This window comes from Pipistrellus kuhlii, unplaced genomic scaffold, assembly GCF_014108245.1.
Source record: "Pipistrellus kuhlii isolate mPipKuh1 unplaced genomic scaffold, mPipKuh1.p scaffold_m20_p_3, whole genome shotgun sequence".
Taxonomy (NCBI): Eukaryota; Metazoa; Chordata; class Mammalia; order Chiroptera; family Vespertilionidae; genus Pipistrellus; species Pipistrellus kuhlii.
In genome coordinates, this window is record NW_023425529.1 from 90,429,757 (window position 1) to 90,444,821 (window position 15,065).

The 15,065-nt window shown below is 37.6% G+C and overlaps 1 protein-coding gene across 11 annotated transcripts in view; it reads left to right on the forward strand.

Moving 5' to 3' along the window:
* The window catches only part of FRY (FRY microtubule binding protein), a 459,465-nt gene that overhangs the window by 147,744 nt on the left and 296,656 nt on the right, over positions 1–15,065 (forward strand). Inside the window, exon 1 of one of the 11 annotated variants that reach the window (XM_036454762.2) lies at positions 7,583–8,401. The exons of 9 other annotated variants lie outside the window; for them this stretch is intronic. In XM_036454762.2, the coding sequence (XP_036310655.1) occupies positions 8,332–8,401 (70 nt within the window). In that variant the 5' untranslated portion in view covers positions 7,583–8,331. Of the gene's footprint in view, positions 1–7,582; positions 8,402–15,065 lie in introns of those variants that run through there. One more of the 11 variants, XM_036454764.2, reaches the window with a different exon arrangement.

Consider the following 15,065-nt stretch of genomic DNA (forward strand, 5'->3'; position numbering starts at 1 on the left):
CTCTCCTGTGCACAGTCAAGCTCTGTGGAAACGGACACAAACTGTGGATCTTTTGAAGCTTCAAGCAGGTTGCTAAGAACCAAAGGAGGACAGTTTCTGACAGTTGTTAGCCCCTAAACGGCTGCTTAGAAGTCCAGAATTGGCAGACAAAACAGCCAGCCACAGTCATCAGAAGAGCAGGACCCAAAGGGAGTTCTCAGAAGGCACCAAACTCAACTGAGATTAAGGCCACTTTACTCGTTTCTTTTTTTTTTTTTAATTTATCTTCCTTATCTTTCTTCTTTAAAGATTTGTTATTATTTTAATCTCTCCTTTCTCTATCATAGATCCAATTTTCCCTACTTTTTCCCTTCCCTTCTTTCTCCTGCTTTCTTTTCGTTTTTCCTTTTATTTTTTGTCTACCTGCTTTCTTGTTTTCCTTTTCAAAATTATTTTCTTCCTCTTTTCTTTTGTACCATTTTCCTTCCCCTATTCTTTATTCATATGTCTTTTCTTACATCTCTGCCCTTTTATATTCCTTTTTCTTTCTTCTTATATTTTTCTTTCTGTTCTATTCTCTTTTGTTCTTTCTAATTCTCTTTTCTTTTGTGGTTGCTTTTGTTGTTGTTGTTGTTGTTGTTGTTGTTGTTAGGGGTCTTGTGTATATATATTTTTTCTTCTTGTTTTGTTTTCTTTTCTTTTGTTCTGCCAGAACCTTCACAACAGCTTGCATGGGGGTGAGCCTCAAGCTTCTGAGAGGAGATTCCTCCCATGTGTGGAAAAACATAATTCAGGACCCAATTATGGGACAGCCCAAGTAGCTCACACAAGAGGCATTCCTGGAGCACCCAGCACAGGGATCTAAGAGACTGCACCATTGGGTACCACAAAACCCTTACTACATAAGGCTACTCCATGAAGACTGGGAGGCATAGCAATTTGCTCTAATACACAGAAATAAATACTAAGGGACAGCAAAAATGTGGAGAAAGAGAAATAACCCCCAAATGAAGAAAAGGAGGAAACTCCAAAAAGAGCTAAATGAAATGGAGGCAAATATTTTTTTTCAGATATAGAGTTCAAAGAAATGGTTATAAGGATACTTAAGGAACTTAATGAGAATTTCAAGAAAATTAGTGGGAACTATAAAAGCATAAACCAAGAAATAGAAACCATAAATAAGACAAAAAAGACTAAGGAGTGCATTACTACCAAACCAGCATTGCAGGAAATGTTAAAGGGAGGGCTTTAAGGAGAAGAAATTAAGAGAGAGGAGAATATATATATATATATATATATATATATATATATATATATGATTGATGGGTATATATATATATATATATATATATATATATATGGCAGTAAATAAGTACCCATCAATTATAAACTTTTATGTCAATGGATGAAATGCTCTAATTAAAATACATAGCATAACTGAATGGATAAAAATAAAATGACTCATATATATGCTGTCTACAAGAGAGACCCACCTCAGAACAAAAGATTCACACAGACTGTAAATGAAGGGATGGGAAAACAATTTCCATGCAAATGGAAATGAAAAAATAAAAGCAGTGATAGTAATACTTATATCTCACAAAATAGACTTCAACCAAGACCATAAAAACAGACAAAGATGGCCACTACAGGATATAACCCTGATAAACATATATTCACCCAATATAGGAGCACCTAAATATATATTTTAAAAAAATAAACATCCTGAGAGAACCTTAAGGGTGAGATCTATAGCAATATAGTCATAGCAGAGGACCTTAACATCACACTAACATCACTGGATAAATCTTCCAGATAAAAAATCCACAAGGAAACAGAGACTTTAAATGTCACATTAGAACAGATGGATTTAATTGACATTTACAGAACATTCCATCCCATAGCTGTAGAATATCCATTCTTTTCACATGCACATTGGACATTCTCAAAGATATTCCACATGTTAGGATACAAAATAAGTCTCTACAAGTTCAAGAAGATTTAAATTATATCAAGCAACTTTTCAGTTCACAATGGCATGAAATTAGAAATTAACTCCAGTAAAAACACTCAAAAACAATAAAACAAATTGAGACTTAATAGCATGTTATTACACAATGAAAGGGTTACCAAGAAAATCAAAAAAGAAACAAACAAAAATGAACACACAACAACCCATAGCAAAAGCAGTCTTGAAAGGAAAGTTGTAGCATTCTATACCTATCTCCAGACAAGAAAAAGCTCTAATAAACTATCTACCACTACAAACAAAAACATTAGAATGAGAACAAGAATAAAAGCCCAGAGTAAGTAGAAGGAAGGAAATAATAAAGACCAGAGCAGAAAAAATGACATAGAGACTGAAAAAACAAAACAAAACAAAACAAAACAAAACAAAAAAAAACACTGAAAGAGATCAATGAAACAAAGATCTGGTTTTTTAAAAAAGATAAACAAGATTGATGAATCTTTAGCCAGACTCATCAAGAAACAAAGAGAGGACACAAAATGTGAAACAAAAAAGGTGAAGTAACAACTGACACTACAAAAATGCAGAGGATAAGAAAACACAATGAACAACTATACACTAATAAGCTAGACCACTTGAACAAAATGGATAAAATCCTAGAAAAATAAAATTTTCCAAAATGCAATTAGGAAGAATTAGAAAACCTGAATAGGCTAATAACAACTGATGAAATTTAAGCAGTATTTAAAAAACTCTCGGCAGCTGAAACCGGTTTGGCTCAGTGAATAGAGCATCGATTTGGGGACTGAAGGGTCCCGGGTTCGATTCTGGTCAAGGGCATGTACCTTGGTTGCGGGCAATATCCCCAGTAGGGGGTGTGCAAGAGGCAGCTGATCGATGACTCTCTCTCATCGATGTTTCTAACTCTGTATCTCTCTCCCTTTCTCTCTGTACAAAATCAATAAAATACATTAAAAAAATAATAATAAATAAATAAATAAATAAAATAAAAAACTCTCAGCAAACATCTGGTCCTGAAGCCTTCACGAGAGAGTTCTACCAAACAGTCAAAAAGGAACTAAAGCCTCTCCTCCTCAAATTATTCCAGAAAATCCAAGAGGAAGGAACACTTCCAAGCTCTTTTTATGAGATCAGCATTTTTCTAGTTTCAAAACCAGATAAAGACACTACAAAGAAAGAGACTTACAGGCCAATATCCCTGATGAACATAGATGGTAAAAACCTCAACATAATATTAGGAAATCAGATCCAGCAATATATTTAAAAGGTTAAACACCAAGACCAAGTGGGATTTATTCCAGGGATGCAAAGCTTATAAATTCAAAAATCAATAAATGTGATACATCACATAAACAAAAGACAAAAATCACATGACCATACCAATAGATGCAGAAAAAGCATGTGATAAAATCTAGGAACCATTTTTGATAAGAACGTTTAGCAAAGTCAGAATAGAGTATTTAACAAGCCTACAACCAAAACCATTCTCCCAAGAATAGGAACAAGACACTTTCACCACTCTTATTCAATATAGTACTGGGATTCCTAGGCACAGCGATAAGAGAAGAAGAAAAAATTTAAGACACCCAAATCCGTAAGTAGGAAGTAAAAGTGTCATTATTTGAGATGACATGATATTGTAGGTAGAAAACTGTAAGGACTCTACCAAAAACCTACAAGATTTAACAAATGAATTTGGCAGTATAGCAGAATACAAAATTAACACCCAGAAATTGATGGCATTTTTATACACTAATAATGATCTCTCAGAAAGGGAAACTAAAAAGAAAAAAAATCCATTTGCCATTGCAACAAAAAAGTTAAGATTTTTAAGAATAAACTTAAGCAAGGAGATAAAAGACCTGTACTCAAAAAAATTACACAATGATGAAAAAAGAAGTAGAGAAAGATATAAACAAATGGAAAAATATACTATGTTCATGGATTGGTAGAATTAACATCATAAAAATCTAAAGCAATATATAGATTCAATGCAATTCCCATTAAAATACCAATGGCATATTTCACAGATCTAGAACAAAACTCAAAAAATTAATATGGAATAAAAAAAGACCCCAAATACCTGCAGCCATCTTAGAAAGAACAAAATTGGAGGGATCACAATACCAGATATCAAGTTAAATTACAAAGCCACTGTACTCAAATCATCTTGGTACTGGCACTGTGGAATAGAACAGAGAACCCAGAAATTGATCCAGGCCATTATGCTCAATTAATATTTGACAAAGGAGATAGGAGCATGCAATGGAGTCAAAACAATCTCTTCAGTACACAATGTTGGGAAAATTGGACAGATACGTGCAAAAAAAAAAAAAATGAAACTAGACCACCAAATTACATCATACACAAGAATAAACTCAAAATAGATAAAAAACTTAAATGTAAGTCGTGATACCATAAAAACCCTAGAAGAAACCATTGACAGCAAAATCTCATACATCTCTCATAACAATATGCTTACAGATACATTTCCTAGGGCAAAGGAAACTAAGAAGAAAATAAACATATGGGACTACATCAAAATAAAAAGCTTCTACACAGAAACAAAATTAAAATATGTATGAGAGAACATATTTGCCAATGATACATCTGATAAGAGATTAATTTCCAAAATATATAAAGTATTCATACAACTCAACAAAAAGGATGGCAATCCAATTAAAAAATGCAGAAGACCTGAATAGAGGCTTCTCCAATGAGGACATAAAAATGGCCAAGAGACATATGAAAAAATGTTCAAAGTCACTAATCATCAGAGAGGTGCAAATTAAAATGACAATGAGGTACCATTTCACACCTGCCACAATGGTTTTTTCATTAAATCAACCAACAACCAGTGCTAGGAAAGATGTGGAGAAATAGGAACCCTAGTACACTGCTGGTGGAATGCAGACTAGTATAGCCATTGTGGAAAACATGGAGTTTCTCAAAAAATTAAGAGTAGAATTGCCATTTAACTCAGTGATCCCATTTCTAGAAATATATCCTAGGAAACCTGAAATACCAATCAGAAAGAATGTATGCAGCCATGTGTTCATAGCAGCACAATTTATAATAGCTAAGTTCTGGAAACAGCCCAATTGTCCATCAATAGATGAATGGGTTAAAAAGTTGTGGTACATTTACAAATGGAATAGAATACTATGCCGCTGTAAAAATGAAAGCTATCTTACCCTTTGAGACACCATGGACGGACCTGGAAGGAATTATGGATCCAGTCTGAGAAAAACAAGCATCACATATCTCACTTACATGTGTAATCTATGAACAAAATAAACTGACAACAAAATAGATCCAGAGACATTGAAGCACATCTGATGTATTTCAGAGGGAAGGGTATGAGGGGTGGATGGAAGAGATTAACCAAAAAATTTATATGCATAATCCATGGACACAACAATTGTACAGTGAAGGCCTGGGAAGGAGGCACAAGAGGGGTGGAGAGGGTCAGTGGGTGAAAAAAGTGGGGCATCTGAAGTACTTTCAATAATAAAAATAAATTTAAATAAACGTCTCCAACTTGGTCTCCCCAAATAGTTGCCTTTGAAGTTTAAAACTCATATACCTTCTAAGTCATATAAATGGTACAAACATGTATTTAACTTAAATTTTAAAGTTCTGAGTCCCTAAGGTTTCTTAATAAAAATCAATATAGCTAACATTTCATTGTTTACTTTATGCAAGACTATGCTAATCATTCTTCATTCTTAATGTCATTGAATCTTCCCTATAACCAAGTGAGGTGGGTACAGCTATTATTTACATTTTGCAGATGAGGAAATTAAAGTTTAGTGAGGTTAACAGCTTGCCATGGATTTCATAGCTAGTACAGGCTGGTGCCAGGTAGAACCAAGGACGTTTCCTGTTAGTCTCTGTGCTCATCAGTTCAAGGCATCATGCAGCTCACTGCCTCCTACAGTGGTAGGCATGGGCATTAGTAGTTTTCAGATGTAATAACTATTTCAAGGTAAAACCATTGGGCCCGATTTCACCTGGAATCCACACATTCAAATTACAATAAACCCCCAATTTGGTGGACCTTGCTTTAACAGACTTCTGATTTAACAGACAAAACCTGTGGTCCATATGTCATATGTAAAAATTAATACCCTGTTAATTTTAAAATGCTTGTAACCAAGATTTGCTTATAAGTAAATTAACAGGGTTTTTTTTTTTGTTATCAATTCACCATTATTTTTAACAAATTTTAGCAAATAGGCTATACGTTGGAAAAAGTTCTGTAGTAAGTTTGCCGAAAAAAATATTACATATGTACAGCTATTGTCTACATATTTAATTCCAATAGTCACTTTAAAAAACAATGTTGGGCAAATTATTAGCACGTGATCACATTGAATTGCAAGGGGTAATTGTTCTTTTGTTGCGTGGATGAACTTTCTGCAGCAGTTTTAACACATGTGCCCCCTCCCGACATGGTCTCCTGTGCATGAAGCCACACCCAGCTATGTGCATTTGTTTACTCACAGTAACATGTGAATGCACCCATTTTCTAGACCTGTTCAATATGAATTTAAAATTACAGGGATACATATAGAAACCTTTTCTGTGAAATAAAACTTTCCATACATACTTAATTTTAATTACACAAATGTGTCTACAAAAGTAAAAATTTGTCAGATTTTTTAATATATGCATTCAGAAAACCTACTTTATTACATAACAGACTTCTGGCTTTAACATGCCAGAATTAGTCCATTATATTGAGGTTTTATTATACAGGTGATAATACAAAATTAGCTCCTCAAATCGCATAGACATGTAAATGAAAAAGAACCCAATCTGATGAGAGATTTTATGAGAATGAAGCGCTGTGAGAGAAGTTGGAAATCCTATGGGGAAGGGGAGGGTGCTTGCCTTTTGTGTACATGTATATAGTTTGAAAAGCTCATTAAATTGATAGTGTCTTAGGGCATTCCACAACATAGTTTTAAAAGTTGAATTTTAAAATTTCTTAGTCTTACAAAAACTATATTGTTCTCTTTTCCTTTTGTTTCTCAAGTGAACTGTTAGTCTAGGAAGTCCTATTTGTGTAATGATTTAAGGGGGGTGCACAATTTTTATGCTAAATAATTATCAATATGGTTTATTAAGGATTCTATGGTTTATGAGATGGTTGACCAAATTCCACATACTCAAATGTAGCCTGTCATAATTAAAATACTCTTGTTTAATGCCCTAGTCAAGCTAAATGATAATGAGGAACAAAGCTAACCAAAATCAGGACACCGGATATCAGATTTCCTGAAGTAAAAAGCCTTTGTGCAGCAAGGAACCTAAGCTTTCGCTTCTTATCCTTTTAGTGCAAATAAACTAAGCTTTATTGGGCTCTGTGCTAATTAACAATGAAAGGTTTGAGAAACAGATCCGCTGTGGAGCCTCACATTCCATAAATAAGCACACTGAGCAGTTGGTGCTGGCCCCTTAGGCAGCCCACATAGGTGCTGGTATGCCCCTCAAAAGGACAGCATTTCTGAGAGAGACACAACGAAGTGCAGATTCCACAGGGCTGGTGCAAGAAGAGGGAGAAAAATACCCGGCAACTGTCTTGTCATCCTGCTTTCCTACTGCAAGGAGGCAGAAGGATGAGGTTCTTAAGAAATGTCACTGCAACCAGATCCAGGGGTGCAGCCTGGCTCACTGCAGCACACCGCAGCTGCCTGTGCATCAGGGACAGACACAAGGGAAAGCAGCCGCCAGCCGGCACAGAGCTGGTCACTGGGAGCATTTCTGAGCTGAGGATCTGTAGACGCTTGGAAATTCCTCCTACAGCTGAGTCAGGGGCCCAGTGAGCTGGGGCTCAGGTCCAGGCTGTAACAGGAGGCGGTGCTCCCAGCCCACCTCTCACCCTACCGCGCTGGGGAGAGCTGGGAACGAGGCTGCTCACAGGGTTAGGGGGGCCAGCCCCCCGGGACCCTCCTCCCTGGGGAAAACAATCACGAGGGTGCTGGTTCTTCTTGGACGTACCTGGCCAAAGCACAGCCTGCGAACAGCCGGCAGCAGGCGCTTCTGGTTATGGCAGCTCAGAAATGAAAGCAGCAGCCACGCCTCTGAGAGCTGCAGGCAGAGCTGTGCCCAGCAAATAAGAAAAATAAGAACTAGTCCTGGACTCAGAGGAGGAGGAGCGCGGAGCATCTCTCTCCTGCTCCTTGGCGTCCTTTACATGAGGACTCCCTGCCCTCTGGGTGGTGAATCTGCAGAACCTTCCTCTGTGTTCTGACCCCCTGCTGACATCACTAACCTGTGACAGAAACATCCCCACCCGGTACCTGCTCCTCCTGCGGCTCCCAGCCCAGCCTGGAGCCTCTTTGTATGCCGCGGACATGGCCAGCCAGCAGGACTCTGGCTTCTTTGAGATCAGCATCAAATATTTACTAAAATCCTGGAGTAATAGTGAGTAACAGAAAATAATATTTGCTTGTTTGTCTGTCTGTTTGTTGGCTGGCTGTTGTATAAGATTGGATAAATAAAATCTCAACTGGATGCATATGCTTGTGAGCCCAGGAAGTTTTTTTGCTTTCTCTGCTATGAAAATAAAAATGTCAGTGATGGAAACAGGTCTCCTTAGATGTAGAGGCTGCAGTGGAATTACAGTGGGTTTTGTTTGATTATATTTTCAAGTGCGATGGCCCTTCCAATCTGGCAGAGCTCACGATAGGGCATTCAGGCTGCATTTCCTGTCTTGCTGGGCGTTTGGTATTTATTTGATTTGCTCAATACTCTGTGAACTGTGGTTTAGCCAGAGGGGTGTATTAGGGTTTCAGAGTACTTCCTAATTATTTTATTAGGGTATTGTCTAAAGACTAAAAGTACTTTATAGTCCAAAACCTGAGATTCATCTTTTTTTGTACACAGATGCATTTGCACCCTTATTTGATCTGTCCCTTGTCTGTGTGGATGATACTCAGGATGGTATTTAATATTTGAATTTTTATTCTTTATGTTTGTTCTAGTCCAAATAATGTACTTTTCTAAAATATAAATAGGCAAGGTTCTGAATATCAGGATATCAGAATATTCTGGCTTCCGAAGTGCCATCTCTGACCTACTTAAAGATTTGAGCACTAAAGTATTTCAAAAAGACAACCTTCATGGGTTCGTGGGTCTCGAATCAAATGAAAATGAGGCCTTCAGGGTGTCAGTGATGCCTTGTGTTTTTGGAACAGTTTAAAAACAGTCTTCCCTGTTTCATCAACAGGCTTTGTACTTGCTCTGGGTAACATTGTCAGGTATTATAGATCATTAATTGTTTGGATTCTTTTTAATTTCCAATAAATATTTTGATGTTATATTAGGTGCATACTAATTAACCTTCCTGTGTGCAAAGACTTGGCAAATAATTATCTCCACACAAATGACCTGTGGCCAACCAGGATTGTTCTGTAAACAAAACCTGGGCAGGAGAACCTGAGCCATAATTGCTTTGAGAAAACTGCCAAAATCTCTTCAGCTTCAAGGTATACAAAGATGTACATCTCTCAGTGATATTTTCAGAAACCATTTTTTAATGGTTGTTTTGCACCACTCTATATACTATGGAGCTTGTAGGAAGCTGCTTTCTATAAGTGGGAAGCCATTTAGGAGCAATACTGTCACCTAAATAGCATTCCTTTATCTGTTACAGCCATAACTCATTTATCGTGTGTGTAATCCATCCTACTTCTTTTGTTTCTCAACCCTTGAATTAATGAAAATAATTTTACATACAGGATTCTTTATAGAACAGTTTTCCAAACCCTGGAAAGGCCTCCTGTGCGTCTGACAACAGCCAGTGGTTTTCAATCTTTTTGTCTTCTCCAAGGCCAGATTTTTTTTTTTTTCTTTCATCAATTGTTGTCATTGCTTTATGAGAGAAAATTGTGCTCTGACTAAATATTGAGGCCAATGGGATTTCTATTAGAATCATTCTCTCCTTGTTTTTAAGTTACTCTGGACAGAGTATATTCCCTCAACCATTCCTAAGCTCTCCCCTCTCCCCCCACACTCACATCAGAAAATGGATCAGTTACTGTTCATTTATATTTGGAAAGTATCTAGGAAACAATTTTGAATTCTTTCAATTCACTCAGCAGCTATTTATTCAACACCTACTATGAGCCAGACTATGGGGCTATAAAGATGAATAAGACAGGTCCTTGCCCTTGATCTTAATGTCTTCACTGGAACTTGGTGTTCTCTAGCATTCCTTTGGGGCTCAGAATATTTTCAGTCCTGTCTTGAAAGAGAAAGAGTAAATATACTTTATGCTTAGTAGTCTTCTTTAAACTTGTTGCAACACTAACCTACTTATAATCTATATAGCTCCCTGGTTTACATATTTTTAGTAGCAAAGAGAGAAAGGAATTTGTCTGTATGAAAGACAAAGTAGAAAACAGAAGCCTTAGGGCTTTAAGCTATTCAGGGTAACCTGGCTGGGAGGATGTACACAAGAAAAGCCACTCACTTCTTGGTGCAGCATCACAAATTTGAGGGGGAAAACTGTGAGAAGAACCAGGCCCCCAATTATATAGCAATGGTTATTTATAAAAGCGCAACAATTAAAAAGCAATAAAACCAATTCTATAACTGGCTGGCTGCTTTGCGAGGTGGTAGTAAGAGATAAGATAATCCCATGAACTTTCCCAAGATTTCCATTTGTTTTTATTGTTGTTAACCCTCATCCAGGAAATGGTACATTGTGAGAAAAATGTAATTTTATATACTGAAGAATTAACAAGTCAATTAAGACACTCATTGCCTGGTGAGAAGTGTTAGGTTCCCCCTCCCTGCCCCCCCCCCCCCACTCATGTTGATACCCTCTTCTTCCTAGGCACGCCCACTCTGTCAAGCTGCCCTTTCCGTGTAATGGCATTGGGAATTAAAATGGCATTGCTGTTTGAGAATAAAATGTCCTTTGCAGCGCTCACTGCAGAGGCTTTCCTTATCCCCTTGGATACCTGTTCTATTGCTCCTTCCTCATTCTTATCCAGGCTTCCCCAGCTTTTCAGTGATTCTGCCAGCTACTGCCCCGTGGCAGTCAATCTAACCTGGAACACTCCAATGGTGACAAAGAGTATCCTGGAGAGGCTTCTACCAGCATTTCAAAGACTACACCACAGCTTCTTCTGCCCCTGAGTGTCTGTGATCATCATTCAGGACCTTCTCTGAACTCTTAGTCCATTCTCTCATGTTGCTTTTCTGCTCCTGCCATGTTTAATCTGTTTACCCGCCTCTGTATTTCACTATCTTGTTCTCCAGTCTATGCCCACACGCACATTGGCCCCAAGTTGGCATACCCTCACCTGGAACACGCAAGTCACAGGACCAAGTGGGCTTAGGTCTCTAGCCTGCACTTTGTGGACTGGGACAGTTATCTACTCTGCCTGGATGTTCTCAGCTATACAATGCAGGCAAATATAATGAGTAGCTCATAGGAGTAAATGAGATATTAAGATGTGAAGCACTCAGCACAATTTCTCGCACATTGATATTACTTTTACATATATTGAGCATTTACAATAGACTCCAATGTTTCCCTCTTCTCTAAACTCACTTAAAATCAGATTTAGGCCATATTTTTCTTAGCATTGACATCCTCAGGAATCATTCTGTGTGTAGTCAACACCACTGAAGAAGGGAACAGCATGAATGTAGATGAAATTAGTTGCTTGCTTTGGACCACTTTTCTTTCTAGATTTACCTTTTACTTTAATCCCTTTTCTACCTCAGCTACTATTGAAATTTTCCTACCTTCCCTAAGTACATACTTTCCAGCAGCATAGGGTGGCCTGGGCATTTTCTCAATATAGAAAGTCACCTTTGATTCTCAGGTTTGCTATTTAAAAAAAAAAAAAAAAAAAAAAGCTTGGAGCAGATAGTTCCAAACTACTTTCTGGAAAGGAGGAGTTGTTTGTGTTGATGGATAAAGCTGGTGGTAGGCTCTCCTGCTGATCTGAAAACTCTGAATGGCTGTCCTGATATTTGCATTCCCCCCGGCCCCCGCTCCTTCCCCATGTACAGTGAATACAAACCCAATGACAAAAGTACAGTCAGAATCCATTTAAACCTTAATTTTTCCAGGGTAGTTTGTGTCCTTCCTATAACGTTTAGTTCCATGGAAGGAAACTTTTGAATGCCTATTAACTCTTTCAAGTAATGAGTTATTTAATTTTATTGACAAACTCCCCTTTGTTTGTTTTTGGAAGGATCTGGTATGTATAGAATGTCTAATGTCTAATGTTGCTGTAGAAAAACATGTAACAATTTTCAGAATCGAATGCGGCATTTTTCAGGTAGTGAGTTAGATTATGGTGATAAGGATACTGTTCAGTCCAACATAGAAATGCCAGTTGGTATAGGGTTAGCTCTGGGGACAAAACATTATGTACAAGTTAGGATTGAAAACACCTCCAACTGGCTGCAGAGCAGTGCTTATGGTCCTGATTTATGTCAGCCGTGTACTCAGACATCAGGAGAAAAACTCCAGAAAAATCTCAAAATGTTCATTTTAACCTCTTTATAGAATTGGTTTAAATAAATAGAAAACTAAATAGGTTTAAGCAAGTTGCCTAAATCCAGCAGATCAGTACTTACCTCCCTCAGATCTTTCAACAGGAGAAGGTACCCAACACTGGCCTAGGAACTCGGAGAGTTAGTATTTCTGCAGCTGAGATCCCTTCTCTTAAAGCTGTTCATTGAGACAAAAAATTCCAAATAAGTATCCACTCTAAGTAGACAGGATCTATCCCTGGGTTTGTGATGGAGACAATCTAGAGGTGTGGTTGGTTGATTGGTTGGTTGTTTAAACATAGAAACAACCCTGGAATAAAATACTGCTACATTGACTGTGGGTCCTTTCTGTGTCAAATGTTATATCTGGGTAATTTATCTGTAGAGCAGCTGTATCATTATTTGTACAAACTGAGACACTTTTTAGAGTGCAAGTTAATAATAATGCTGAGTCACTAGGCATAAGCTGGGCTAGCTCTGGACAAAGGAGGCCATATGACTCCTCTGTTTATCACCTTCACTCTTTCCAATAATCCTGCAATTTATATGTATCATCCACGTTTTACAGATAAAAAAAGGAAAATGAGAGTTAAGAAAGTGATTTGCTCAGAGCCAGGATGCTAATAAGTGCCATGAACTCCAGCCCCCAATGCAGTTGATACTGTAATCTTATTTTTAAAATCACCCATACAATGATCAAAGGATGGAGAACACTTTGCGGAACTCAGTGCTTTATAGGTACTTTCATTCTTGATGTCTGATGCTCTGCTCATTCTTAACCTCCTCCCTCTCCAGGCACCCCTGAGGGACTCTCTTTCTCTCATCTCTCTCTCTCAACTAATATCTCTCTCTCTCTCTCTCTCTCTCTCTCTCTCTCTCTCTCTCTCTCTCTCTCTCTCTCTCCAATTCTCTTCAACTGTGAGAATAGAGAGAATATTTCCAATGATAATGGAAATCTATCTATAATTAAGATGTCACATTTTACTTGATAGCTTTGGTCTCCACTAACATAAAATTCTCCACACATTGGCAACACAAAATGATTCAATTTCAATGTATTTTCCTACTTTTGAACCAACAACAATTGAAGAATGAGAGAGACAAAGTACAGTAGACAAGGAGGAGAAATGGCCTAACAATGTTACAATCTGGGAATAGCCCAGGGAATTTGAAAAAAGTGGCCAAAATTTAGCTATATCAACTGATACAACATGCAGATATTCTCTTTATTTAAAAGACATCTGTTCCAAAACATTTTAATACCCATGGCTTACTAGGTCATTTTTTGAATAGTGTTCAAGGAGTAGAATGGGATACATAGGTCCTGACCATCATATTAGGAATTTCTATATTTTTGAGCTTATGTGATATTCAGAATGCACAAGTGGATTTGGTTAATGAGAAATGACATTTGACTCTTGGAGCTGTTCTGTTGATTGACAGCCCCACATAAAGCTTGCAGGTTCTTGGCTAGGACTACACCTCAAATTTATTTGGTGCCTTATAGTTTATTCAGTGCCTTCAAACAGATTACCCCATTTGATGAATGTGATGCATTGATTATGAATAAACCAGCTTCTTCCTAAATGTTCCTGGTTTGGGATGATAAGGCTTAATTCTGCCAAAGTTTAGCTTCAAATAAATAATCATAGTCCACTATCTTTACTCTGAATAAGACTTTTCTATGCATTGTATATCTTGGCATTTATCACTTAAGGTGAGCCCATCCAAAAAACATGTATTAAGTTTTCCTACATTGTACCTTAATATTTGTACCCTAGCATTCCTTCAGTCCTTAGTCTCTTTTTTAAACCCTTACATATTTCAGATTTTCTGCCGTGTGAGTCACCCACTATGTATGTTTGTTATGGAGAACACCACCCCTTAGCACAGATCTGTTTGGCAAGTCTGCACCATCATTATGACAAATACAGTGTGGAGGGCTTAGCAGGTAGGCACCCAGTCTTGGAAAACTGAGTAGCATTTGTAGAAAAGATAGTACACAACTTTATCTTATTTTTTTCCTTACTAACTTTTCTCATGCAACAGATCCCATTAATCAGACTCATGTAAATATTGCTCCATTGCAGAACTGAAGGCTGCATGAAGAGGAGAATTCTATCTCTTTGAGCTGAGAATTTGTATCTGCCAGGCTTGGAGGGGCAGTGATGGGAATAGCATTTTCCATAAGATCACTTTTGCTTCCTTTCCAATGCTGGATTATACTAAAGACTTGTTATCTTAGTGTCAACTTTTCTTGGTTATTGCTCCCTCTAAAATGCTTTGGTACCCAACAGTGTTAGAGAAGCAAGGCAAACCCTAGTCAGTGCATCTTTCTTGAGCATTTGCTATACTCTATTAGACTCACTGCTTTGGGAGCACTATAGCTGAATATGAGACCCGGCTCCTCCAGTCAAGGATTTCAGAGCTTCCTTTTCTTTCTTGTTAGAGCCAGGATTCAGGAATATTAATGAAGAATTTCCCAGACTTAAAGAACCCCAGGGAGAGGGACCAGTGGTATTTCAGAGACAGAGTGTGGCCTAGAGAATTTTATTTTAGATGTGTTTGA